The sequence below is a fragment of the Halichoeres trimaculatus genome, unplaced genomic scaffold (genome assembly GCF_033239565.1).
Source record: "Halichoeres trimaculatus isolate MK-OKI-2021-1 unplaced genomic scaffold, fHalTri1.1 fHalTri1_scaffold_10, whole genome shotgun sequence".
Lineage (NCBI taxonomy): Eukaryota > Metazoa > Chordata > Actinopteri > Labriformes > Labridae > Halichoeres > Halichoeres trimaculatus.
This window is the reverse complement of record NW_027437187.1, coordinates 7812365-7825439: the sequence shown is the minus strand read 5'-3', so window position 1 is coordinate 7825439 and position 13075 is coordinate 7812365. Positions and strand designations below refer to the sequence as shown.

At 41.0% G+C, this 13075-nt stretch overlaps 1 protein-coding gene and 1 long non-coding RNA gene across 3 annotated transcripts in view; one reads left to right on the top strand and one right to left on the bottom strand.

The window, feature by feature from the left end:
- Positions 1-272: 272 nt before the first annotated feature.
- anpeplb (alanyl (membrane) aminopeptidase-like b) overlaps positions 273-13075 on the top strand; it is a 28580-nt gene continuing 15777 nt past the window's right edge. For both annotated transcript variants that reach the window (XM_074676908.1, XM_074676909.1), the window contains exons 1-11: positions 273-1520; positions 5236-5378; positions 5475-5608; positions 5724-5844; positions 6119-6273; positions 7098-7211; positions 8086-8229; positions 8333-8398; positions 11277-11342; positions 11508-11656; positions 12445-12524. In XM_074676908.1, the coding sequence (XP_074533009.1) occupies positions 913-1520; positions 5236-5378; positions 5475-5608; positions 5724-5844; positions 6119-6273; positions 7098-7211; positions 8086-8229; positions 8333-8398; positions 11277-11342; positions 11508-11656; positions 12445-12524 (1780 nt within the window). In that variant the 5' untranslated portion in view covers positions 273-912. The remainder of the gene's footprint in view (positions 1521-5235; positions 5379-5474; positions 5609-5723; positions 5845-6118; positions 6274-7097; positions 7212-8085; positions 8230-8332; positions 8399-11276; positions 11343-11507; positions 11657-12444; positions 12525-13075) is intronic.
- On the bottom strand, positions 5266-10171 carry LOC141796063 (uncharacterized). The gene is made up of 3 exons (XR_012598868.1): positions 10020-10171; positions 5543-5620; positions 5266-5400 (listed from the first exon to the last, which is right to left on the bottom strand). It is a non-coding gene; the product is annotated as an uncharacterized LOC141796063 (long non-coding RNA).

Here is a 13075-nt window from a genome sequence, read left to right as displayed (position 1 = left end):
AACTTCTCCTACACTGTTCCAAGTTTGCCTGTTTGTCTCCCCTTGTTTCCTCTTCTGAGGTGAGGACTGTGTGTGTCTGTGTGTGTCTGTGTGTGTGCGCTGGTCAAAGTGGTCCTGATTCCCTGAGGTTGGGGCTTTCCAGTAAATTCAATGATTTCCCAAATCACTCTTGTCCTTCTCTCTCCTCTCCTCCTCTTTTCCTTCTCTTTTATTCAGCCCACTCAGCACTCCTCCCTTCATATGCTTCTTGTTGGTTTGGAGTTTGTCAATTGCCGAGGAGCTGTGCTCACGTGTTTGGGGAACCATAATCCTTACCTCTGCATTGAGATTTTCCCTTGGCTGTGAAAAGGCACGGGCTGGAGGAACTTTCACTGCTGTTGAGACGTCTGGATGACCTGGATCCACCTGCTATGAGAAGTTCTGATGCTTATATATCTCCTTCTGAGGGGTTTTTCTGTCCTTGTTCTCACTGAGGCATGTGATTCTGATGGTTCAGCTCATAGAAAGCAAATGTGAGGGTGTGTGTGTGTGTGTATCTGTGTGTGATGGTTTGGACAGTGCAGTGTGAGGATAAAGTGTTCCTTGAGGTTAACCGAACCCCTGCATTAGTGGCAAGACCACAGTAACTACCTCCAGATGTTTGAGAGCACTATCTGATAATTTACAACAAAGCCTATGAACGTTGCCCTCTTCACACTGTACCGCTCACTCTGTGCTCCTTCCTCAGCCCAAGTTAATGCTTAATCCTCATACCAACCCGTCATTTCCAAGGCCAAGCCCTGTTTATGGGAGGGAGGTAACTTCCATACAAAGGTCAGTCATTGCAGGCTGAGGGCTCATAAGCTCAGGGACTCATTAGACTCATCTCTAATACAACAAGACTCCTAAGACGGACACCAGGGAGCCACCACCATGGTGAAGAGCTCAACCATATCCAAGGCTATCGCCATTGCCTTCGTCACCCTGACCATCTGTGCCATCGGTGGCATCATCACTATGGTCATTTTCTACAAAACTCAAATCGCAACCATGAACCCGACGCCCAGGCCAACCATCGCGGTCACCACTCCAGCACCACCACCTGTCATGCGGTTGCCGAAGAATCTGGTCCCTGAACGGTACGAGTTGTTCCTCCAGCCTCACCTCTACACCCAAATCATCCAGGAGGTAAACGTCACCAGCCCCAACCAGACGATGCTCTTTACGGGGAACTCCACGGTCCACTTTCGGTGTGTCCAAAAGACCGACACCATCTACCTTCACAGCGTAGACCTGACTCTGTCTGGTCAAATGGTGATAGACAAAGACCGAAACAGGAGGATTGGTGTCTCCTCCATGAGAAACTTTGAAAACGGGAGTAACTTCCTCGAGATCAACTTGGTGGACAATATGGAGGAAGGAGGAAATTACAGTTTGTTTCTGGCTTTCAAGGGAGAAATATCTGAAAATCTTCAAGGCTTGTATGTGAGCCACTATGTTGAGGGACATCCAGTGGACGAAGATGACACCAGTCCAAACAGGTAAGACACAAACTTCAGATTTTTCTTTGTGAAATAAGAGTCGTTAAGAGGGGTAAGAGGGTTAATTTCCTCATGTCAACAACAAAAGTCCTCATTGACCCTGGGTCTGCTGAGTTATTTCTCATTATTTCTTGATCACACCTCCTTACTGCCAGACCAAGCTATCATTGAAGCTAGCTTCTGCAAATCTTATTGAAAGAGTAAAGCTGAGGGTTCTCTGTAAAGTGTCCTGAAATCACTGCAGTGAAAACCGTTTTACAGGTCAACAAGGGACAAAAAAAAAAAGAGTATATCCGAAAATTAGAACTTAGTCTTTTAAACAAGTGAGGCTAAATTAGCTTTAAATAGACTAAGCTACATTTATCCCACTCTGTTACTGAACCAGCTCATTGCCCTCTATTCATCAATGTTCTCTCAATAGGTAATGAATAACACCCTGCTGTACCATAAGAAGACTATACATGAAAAAATGAGACATGAAGTCATCAGAAAAGTTGATAACGCTTTACATTCCTGTGCTGCACTTTAGCATTTATTGATAACAAAGATATGATCAGGTGGTGACTGTACTTGGTGAGGCACTGTCAGTAACCCATCATAAATAACACCCACTGTGGTCATTAAAACTCAGATTACCATTGCTAAATCAGACTATAGGTACTCATAATGGATTAAAATTGAATTAACAGGAAGTCAGAATGGTGACGCATGACTTATTACTATCAGAGCATTCAGCATTTATCAAACATTTTTTCAAAGAAGGCTTCATTCGAATGTGACCAAAGGCCAGCAGCTCTTACTGACATGCTCGTTGTGTGAACTCTTTCTTTTTTAATGATTTCTGTAAAAATCAGTCTCTCAGTGCTCAAACCTCCTTGTTCCATCATCACAGACTGATGAGATCAAAGCTCACCTGTCCCTCAGGTGTCTCTGATACCAGATGATCAGTGGTCAGTTTTCTGTAGTGTTACATGCTGCGTAAACATCAGCAAACTCTGCTTCTGACCAAGGAACATGTTCTACATTAGGGGTAAGGGTTAGGCTGGGTTTGGTGTGTGATCTTAAATGTAAATGTTCATACATAAAACCTTGTGAGATGAAAGCTAGGGGCTGTATGAAAATGGACCAGTTCCCTTTACCCTCTGGGTCAATAATCTTACAACTCTACAATTTTATTTACCAGAAGCTTTTGTCCAAAAACGGGGACGTACAAAACAAGCAAGAATTCAGCCTAGGGGGAAAACCTTAGTTGGTGGCAAAAATTATTACTTGGCCACAGGTGGGGCTATCAAGCGCCAGAAGAAGTGCTGTTTTTTTTTTATGTAAAATAATGTAGCCAAACCTCACCACAATTAAAAACTAAGTCAGCAATATTGCTGTTTAACCTTCAACAACATTGTGTTATCAATTCCAAATGTTGTTGTTGCAAATTTTGCGAGGTGAAGCTGAGAGGACCTTTGTATCCCACTGACACCTACTGATTCATATTCTACACATACCGAGGACTAAATCAAATGCACTTTGTCCGAATTTATTGGTCAGGGGGTGAACTTATTATATCTATATCTATCGTATAACTCCGTGGTTTTTAAATGGGGGAACATGTACCCCTGGGGGAATGCGAGGACATTCCAGGGGCTACGCAAGATTCAAAAATGTATATTTAGAAAATAGCAACCAAGCACAATTCTTTGAACACCATTTACTCAATCAATGTTTTAAATCCAATAAAAGTTTAAGTTCATAAACTGAATATTATAACCAATAGACACGAATAGTACAGCGCTGTGTTTTGTGTCTTTTTGTAACCCAACCTGCTTTGCGCTTATTAGGGGGTACTTGGCGGTATTAAAATTTCACTGAAAAAAATTGAGAACCACTGATATAAGTTAAGTATCACTATAAAGGATGGGTACCTTTCACATTTGAAACCATACAGTAGCGATGCCTGGTACCTGGTAATGGGTACCTGTACTCAACAGTACCAATTTTCAGTACTTGAGTGTGTTAATGAGGCAATAAATATTAGTTTGTTTAATAATAAAATCTCTGAATTTTTCAGTTTAACACATCTATGCTTCAATTTAGAAACTGTGTTCATGTCCAGCATGGAAAATTCCCTACTCTTCCACTCTGTCACAATTGCAGGGATGCGTTCAGGTACCTTTGATTTTAAGTTAATCTGTATGACAGACGGAATTCGGCCGGTACCTGTACATCAGACATCAGATAGACATGCAGATCAGGCCAGTGTTGAGTCAGTCCGTCAAAGACCATATCTAGACATCAGAGCAACATGTAAATTAGGTACAAATTTTGACATCTAAATCTGACCTTTTTTGGACATTGTAGTGATGTCAAGCATTTGGACGTCATTTGCAGACCAAATCTAGACGTCAATGAGACGCTCAAAATGGATCCAAACATTCAGACGTCACTAGTAGACCTTTTTTTAGACGTTAATCTGACCGTACGATGTACGACATTCGAAAAAGACGTAATAAAAACTTTCATTCTGCACCTTAAAGTTTTGGACGTCAAGAATATACATCATTTCAACGTCACATTGTGCAGTGGGTACCCTTCCCAAATCACTATTTTATGTGCTATATTTAAATATAAAATCTCCATTCAATTTAGAATATGTAAGAATGTAAAGACACACACACACACAAAAAAAAAAAAAAAAAAATATATATATATATATATATATATATATATATATATATATATATATATATATATATATATATATATATATATATATATTCAGGCAGTAAGGGGTTATATCCAGTTCATTGAGTGTTCTGAGTCCTAAACTAAAATGGGACTCTACCATGTAAAAACTGAAACCAGAGCCAGACCATATATGGTGATAACCTTTGTCTCTCTTTTATAATACAATAAAACACGAGGTAAAGACTGAACCTCTGTGTGTTAAAGGTATCATTCAAATCATCTAAAGAGAAGTGATATCAGTCAAAGTACATAGCCTGAATCTCTTCACCCTCACTCGGTGGCTCCTTCATGTTGAATCCAGTATTTCTATTAAAACCAAATGAACAAACTGAGGCAGAAAAGCTGGAGGTGGAAGTGCATCATGAAACAATCTTTGAGCAAGTAATGACTCAAGTCAGATATTTTTGTTTTGTGAGAAGAAAAACAAAAAGCCCTCCTGGGATGTGATTCGTGTAAGAAATATTCTCATCAGATTTCCTGGCGGCGTTGAATAGCAGCTTGGGCTATTCTGAGGAAGCTGATGGTTCACAAATCAGCTGGATGAGTCAGATGTTTTGGGCTCACTGGGTCCTGGGGTGTCCAACGTAATCAGATGTCAGATGTTTGACTGAGCTTGTTGTCTTTAGCGAATGATTTGGTTGTCACATTATTTAGAGTCTGCTCTGCCGCAGAAAAGACCAACAGGAAGCAGGATATTCTTCTCACGTCTGAACTTGAATGTGTTTAATTAAATGAGGAAAGGAGCGGTCCTGGTCAATAAGATGTTGCTTTGTGGTCTGTGGCTGGCTTTAAACTGTCACAATCTGTTTGTGTGTGTATGTGTGTGTGTGTGTGTGTGTGTGTAAGAGGCAGAGCACAGAGTACTGCAAGTGAATGTTTTTCTCGAGTATTATTGATCTCTAAAGTTAATAATGAAGCTTCTTCTCTCTAAGTTTTTTTAAAACAAAGCTAGCTAACACACATCTTTCATCCATAGATTCCTTGTAGCCACCAATCTGCAACCAGCTGATGCCAGGAGAGTTTTCCCTTGTTTTGATGAGCCAGAAATGAAAGCAGAGTTTGACGTGACCATCATCCACAGGAGAGACACGACAGCTCTGGGAAACTCAGGCAGATCAGGTGAAATCACAAGCTCCTCATCCTGAAATGCAGAAAAGCAATAAAAGAATATAGAGTACGAGCTCTCAAACTATCTGCTTTGTCACTTTCTCTCAGAATCCAATATTATTGATGAGGAATGGAAATACACCCGATTCTATCGAACTCCTAAGATGTCGACGTACCTGTTTGCCTTCACGGTTTCCCGCTTTGAGTCAGTCCTCTCGCCACATGGGCGCGTAGAGATCAGGGTATGCTAACCTCTGTGGACACAGAATTACCTGTTGTTAGTGTTTGTCTTTTGGTTCAGTATTTCACACTCAGTTTCAACAGAAAATGCTGTAACTGTGTTTGTTTCTGTTTTAGACGTTTGCTCGTCCAGAAGCCATTAAAGCAGGACACGCTCAGTATGCTGCCAGCGTGACCGGGAAGATTCTTAGCTACTACGAGCAGCATTTTGGAATCAATTACCAACAAAAAAAACTGGGTGAGACTTAGTGTAGACTGACTTTAGATGTTTTAACCAGACATGAAAATGTAATAGTGAGTAATGTTGAGCTGCTCCCACAGTACGGTGAATGCTGCAGGATGGAGAATCTCTTTTTTTTAAGCAGTGCTCTCGGAGTCATTGTTGTGTTTATATCAGCACTTAACCAACTTCTAGGACAGTTTTGCACCTCATAAAAAATCTGCTGGACACTCTTGGATCGTAAACATATAACTGCCCCAGTAAGCTGTCCTTTCTCATGTGATTTCTCCAGATCAGATTGCATTGCCAGACCTGGCTCCTGCAGCCATGGAAAACTGGGGACTGATCACATACGAGCAGGGTTCGCTGCTCTTTGAGGAAGGAGTGTCCTCTCTGCTGCTCAAGGAATGGATCGTCACCATTATTGCACATGAACTGGCACACCAGGTTTGGAGAAGTAGTAGAGAAATACACTGTAAAAATGAAAGTGTAGGGAAAACTCAACTCAGCTTAAAGTTTTCAGTTCTACATACTAAGAATTCCAAAATGAAAACGTTTTGCCAGCTTATAATTTCTGTTTGGGAAATTTACCTTTCACATATATAAAACTTAAGATTTTGAGTCCTACACTTGAAAAGTGGGAAGTTGATGTTGCCTTATCAAACTAAGAAATTATTCATGTCTCAAACAAGTCACACCAAACTAAGGGGTCCAGGTCCAGCAGTTTACAACCCTAGACCATAAAACATGGACGTAGCATCTGCGACGCCACCCGTCTGTTCCTGAAACCATGAAATGAACCCAATCTGCAGTCTCAGCCTCATTCACTATGACGCTGGCTCTGAGTTTTTCTTCAAGCAGTTTCAGGGCGCCCGGCAGCCACATGACCTGAGCTGTGTGTCTGATTGGACAATCAAATGATCCTTATAACTTCTAAACCGGCGAGTTGGAAAAAAATCACTAACCATACAGTGTGTGCCGATAGTGAAATCAGTGTTCTAGACCCAAGCCGTTTTTTGAACCAGGCTGTAAATAGGCTTTTTAATGCCGTAAAAGTCTGTTTTTATAGCTGGGTGTGTATGTAACTTAGATGACGTTTGCAACACAATACAACATTTCTTTTTTTACTTAGCTAAAAGATCTTTTGCAAGCCATCAATTTTAAGTTTAAATGTATTTAGAGTACTGTGGATGAACCCTGCTGTGAATCCCAGTTTAATGTCAGGCAAAAGCTTCTTTGACACAAACTGTATCTTCTCTTTTTGGTGGCAGTGGTTTGGAAATCTGGTGACGATGAAATGGTGGAACGAGGTTTGGCTGAACGAGGGCTTTGCCACCTACATGGCAAACTTTGCTATGAACCACGTTGAGCCTTCATTTAAAATGGTGAGTGCAGTCAAGAAATGATCATCCTGGAAACAATCACAAAATATACAGAAAATTCTGATTTTTTTGGAACTGAGATATTTATGAACCCTTTTAACAAAGTCTATAAAAATACCGTGGATCACTTTATTTATTTGTCTTTTTTTAATTAGTTTTTTGTATCACTTTCGTATGAACTGGGCAGTTTTGGCAACTTTTAAGTAAAGTTTTTAGTAATTGTGTGATGTTTCAATGGACAAAATACCAATTAAAAAAAGTAATATTTTGGACATACTCTTCCCTCAGTTTCAGGAAAATCAACAACGATCTTCTCAAATAAGAGTGTGTAGAAAGTCAGGAATGTATTCATTAGGCTTTCCCCGATCAATAACTCATCAATTGGAACATTGCTTTTACAAATCAACACCTCTCTGCAATCGCAGCAAGGTAGTCTGTGAACTACAGATGTATTTCCCTCAAAACAAGCCGGCCTTGGCGCTGGGGAACTTACATGGTCTTCTATGCAAAGCCAGCTCGTGTTCAAGTGAAATGTCTGCACATTGCAACACCTATACATCTTAAACTAAAAAATAAAATAACTTTACCCAGGAGAGTTGTTGCATCATCAAAATCCTTATACACATGTGATCTTTCGTTTTTCATACTACATTTCTGTGATCTTCTGATGGCCTATTTAACAAGGTGACTCTCATACATCTATGATTTTTTCTTGTAAATGTAGTACCCTTTTTTGCCCTTATGTTGATGAAAAAGAGGGCCAAATATATGGTCAAATGTAAGGTTAAAGATCAGTCATTATCTTTGGATTCATCCTTATCAATGTGACCAACTTCCTACAAACCGCTCTGCAACACTTTGTGGTTCGTTTCCACAGAAAGAAGCATATATCCTGGGCGACCTCCACACAGCATTTGAGGAAGATGCTTTGGCCACATCTCATCCTCTCAGTCTCCCGCAGGATGAGGTCCAGGACATCGATGAGATGGCTATGGTGTTTGATGGTATAACCTACAGTAAGGTAAATCAACACCTGTAGATTTTGAAGCATGGCAAAAGCACAATCCTCATTAATGTCCAACATATGTTACCTTTCACGCGTGTTTTTGGTGTTTACTTTGCAGGGCGCGAGTGTGTTGAGAATGCTGGCTGACGTCGTGGATCAACCAGTTTTCGACAAAGGGATCAGAGTAAGTTGTTTTTATGTTGAGCTTTAATCTTCCAACACACACACACACACACACACACACACACACACACACACACAAACACACACACACACACACACACACACACACACACACACACACACACACACACACACACACACACACTGAGAGTGTATAACTAAGGAAAACAACAGCTTTTAGATCTCTTTAACATTATCTTTGTGAAATAGACCATACCGTGCAAAAGTTTTTGGCAGGCAGAAAAATGACGCACAAAATTGGAAATTGGATTTTTTTTCTGATATTAGCAGCACCAGTGTCCGTAAACACAAGCACACCTCACCTCACATTAATGAGACTTATTAGGCAGACCAAATCTTATGTAATGAGGTACAGTATAACAACCACTGCTGTGGTCATCACTATCCTCTTCAGGACGAGCTGGATGGAAAAAACAGTTAAAGTAGAACCTGGAATCAGAAAGTCACAGTTGATTGTGCCCAAAGAACTGTTGAGAAAGAGAAGAGGAGTTAAAGTCTGGCTTTACCAGCAGAGAGATACAGCAAGCATCAGCTTACTTCTATACTTTGTGAAAATATTCACAAACAACAAACCTTGAGCATCTAAGCAATGAAAACCTGTCTTAATGAAAGGAAAACAGCTTTCTGCTGTGGTGATAGGAAATTAGAGCAGGAAAAGAGGATTCAGCTGAGAGGGAATACACACAAAATTGCAACAAGAACAAGGTAGAAAGTTAATATTTTAGCGACAGCAGGAGGGTCTAAACACACTAATGGGCAAAACCAATGAGAAATGTGATACTCCTCAGAGCATCAATCAATGTTTGGTTGATGAGTTGAATCATTTTTTCTGTATATTTGAAAAAGTGGATGATAAATAGTAATATGATGAGAATAGTAAATATCTCCCTGCAGTAACACCCACAGCTATCACTGAGGGTGCTGTGGCTAAAAGTCTTATCAAACTGAAGCTTAACCAGGCCACTGGCCCAGACGGCCTGTACGCCAGTCTACACAAAGACTGGGTTCCTCAATTAAAGGGGTCTTTGCAAAAATGTTCAGCCTATTGACATTACCTTTCTTATTATGCAAGACTATGGAGAGAGTTTAAGTTGTTTGCTTGACCACTACTGTGGCCAGTGAACTCAACCCTTATAATGGCTAAAATACACCAGGTGCGTCTGCAGTCTGTTGCTGTTCCGTTCCCGCAAACGGATCAAATGGGTTTCATTCAAGTCAATCTGTCAACTCACACAGGATCTGTTCTGTTGTAGTCATAGTCCGTATAAAACATGCACGAAGTCTCTGCGACGTCACTGTCTGTTCCTGAAACCGTGAAATGAGGCCAATCCACGGACGCAGCCACATTTGCTATGATGCTGGCTGTGAGTTTTTCTTTGAGCAGCTACAGGGCGCCCAGCGGTCACATGACCTGAGCTGTGTTCTGATTGAAAAATAAAACAATCCTAATTACTTCTAAACCACAGTGTTACAAAAAAAATCACTCACCATTCAGTGTGTGCTTATAATAAAATAAGCATTTCAGACCCAAGCTTTTTTTTAACTAGGCTAAATGTCCTTGTTAATCACATTAAGTTCAGTTTTTATGGATAGGTGTGTACCTGACTTCCGGCCTTTTGCAGCCAGCCTCAAGTGTTATCCTCGACAAGCAGCGACTTTTAGCACTTCTGTATAGGCTTCATTCTCGCAAACCGGATGTTGCCCCTTGGTTGAAGTACGCCTGCGTGGCTGCCCTGTCATGTTGCAGCTAAAACGCAGCCATCCTATTTTTGAAAGACGCGGAGCTGTGACGCATAAATTCAGCGCAGGGAAGATCAAGCGGGACAGGAAGTCGTGGCCGGAAACACATTAAACACTCAGTGACTTTCAAAATAAAACAGAACGTGTCAAAAACCAGTTCGTATTTAGCTTGACTACGGTGATAAACGGACATAATGAGCGGAGCCAGACCAGCCCAACATGAATGAAGAGAGACTTATTAATGGAGAGGGAAGCGCGGGAACTTCTCAGTCTGTAACTCCAGCTGTGTGTCAGTCATGCTGCTTGTTGGACCGAGTTGACAAACGCAGTCAAGACGCAGCACAACGGAGTCACCCTGCAGACGTGTTTGGTGTATTTCAGGTGTAAGAGGGAAAGAGGTACTGATGATGCTTTGTTGACCTTGCTCCACACGATCTGTTTCCTTGAACTCAGACACATTTTTAGTTGGAGCATCTTATCCAGGTGGTAGGCTAGCTCTGGCACTCTGCCTCCCACACTTTTACCTGAACAACGCTAAACAGCAGCTCTTATCTGTTTACCTCCTTCACTCCACTTCATCTGCTTTCAGGCCTCACATTTTAGCATCTAGCTCGAAGTTCTGTGAGGACTTTGTCAGTGGTCTCAAAATAGTTTCAACTATGTATATTAGCCTGTTCATAATCCATGATTTTAAATGAGATTATCGGTGACAAAACTGGTGATTTCCAAATGCTAGGGAGCCAGGCAGCTCACAGCACCTCAATGTCCGTGAGAACACAGGGGGACAATAAGGAAGAGGAACAAGCACTTCTATCTCAGGCCTCTAGCCAAACAAATAAGTGTCCCATTTCTCACGGACAGATTATGAAACCATGGTCGGGTGTTGTGGGGGGCAGGCAGGTGCAAGATTGAGAAACACTCCCCTGCAGACTTACATCACCAGGTCCATCGTAGCTGTTTGGGTGCACTGAGCCAGAAAGTTTATGAAAATCTGTTTTCAGTCAAATGTTTATTTCAACACCTCACCTCTCAGATCTGCAGCTGGCTGCTGAGTCTAAACACAGTCTCCTCTAAAACTTTACCAATAACCTGTACTGTTTTGTGTTTTTGTGTTGTAGACATACCTGGATGAATTCAGGCTTAAAAACACTGACAGGAACGACCTATGGGAATCTATACAAAGGGTAAAAGTCCTTTTATTGGTCTGCTTTCTTTAGGAGACAGAGTTGGCATGTAGCATGTTGTGTTTTTAATGAAAGGTATGAGAGCGCTGATGCCTCTGATCAGACAGCACTGATTCATTTATGATGTTTAGATAATACATGAGTAAACTTTGGCCATGTCTGCAGGCTGTGGACGATGATAGCGGGCACACAGACGTTGCCAAGGTGATGGACCTTTGGACCACACAAATTGGATATCCTGTCATCACTATCAACACAACTTCTGGGGAAATCTACCAGAAGCACTTCCTGTTCAATGCCACCTCTGAATCAAGGTGGGTTGTTTTGCAGTTTGGCTAAAAGTCCATATGGTGATGATAGTGATGAGTCCTGATCCAGAGAGCAGGTCAGGTGGATGGACTGAAGACCCTCGAAATGCCTGTGCTCATTTTGTTTACTTCAGTGAACATCTTCTTATCAGTTTATGGACTCTTAATCACTAGTTTATTCACAGTCAGTGGTAACACAATGGACTTCAACTACATCTGTTCAAGCGGTAACAGCTTTATGTAATTATAACGTAACATCAATATCCCAAAATACACATTTGATGCAGGTTATAGTTCTTGAACTAAATTACATCATGTACCTCAAGTTGTCCAACATCTCTGTTAAAAGTCTTGACCAAACAGTCCAAGATGACTGCGTCTGTTTTGGTTGGCAAACGCATGAAGTCAGTGCGTCACTGGAGCCTTATTAATCAATAATTCCTCTGCCAAGCCTGCATGATATCACTACAGCTTATCACTTTAGATTATATTCCTGGCTCTGTAAGGTGTTTCGAAACAACTTGATGTTACTGTGCCCTCTGACTCTGCCACGATGAATTACTCAACAAGTGAGGTTTGTATAGTGTTAAGTTGCTTGGACATTATCCAGACGGGAACAGCTCTAGACTAATCGTATGCCTGCAGATTTCTTCTTATAATGAAGCTGATTATATTTAAGACCCCAGTGAGTCAGTCTGGTTCTGCTGAAATGGTCTGATGTGGCTGTTGTTGGCTCTGAGCTGATACTGAGAAGTGATTTCCTTCTTTTGGCCTGTTTCTCTCTGCTTGTTTAGTCTTTGGTGGCACATCCCGATCAGAGTGATGTCAGACAAATCTGAGCCTGATCTCCTGTGGTTGGACACGCCGGACACAGGTAACATCACAAACATCACTGTGGAGCCAACACAGAGATTAGAAAGAAAAATAAGTATCTTCAGACTTTTATTTCCTGTTTACTTGGCAGGAATGGTTGAGGAGTTTCTGTACTTAGGATAAGCCGTATTCAAAGGCCATGTGAGGACATTATCAGGGATCTTGCCTGAATATAATCCACGACCCATGCTGAATGGACAGTCCTCACAGAGACTCTAACTAATTTTCAATCCAATCCAATGCATGTTATTTACATAGCAAATCTTAAAAACAGTCATTATTACCAAAGTGATGCACAATTAAATCAAATAAGAACATCAATAACTCAAAGAAAAGGAAATAAAAAACACATTAAAACAAATAAGAACCATGAGAAATACAGGGGTCAGGACCATAGAGACACAAAAAGACAGATATCACACAACTCGCATGCTGAATTAAAAGCCAAAAAACAAAAATATGTTTCAAGATGGTATTTAAAAGTCCAGTGCTGTTCCATCTATAGATTTAAAAAACAAACAATGAAATGTGATAAAAATGCAACTACTTTAA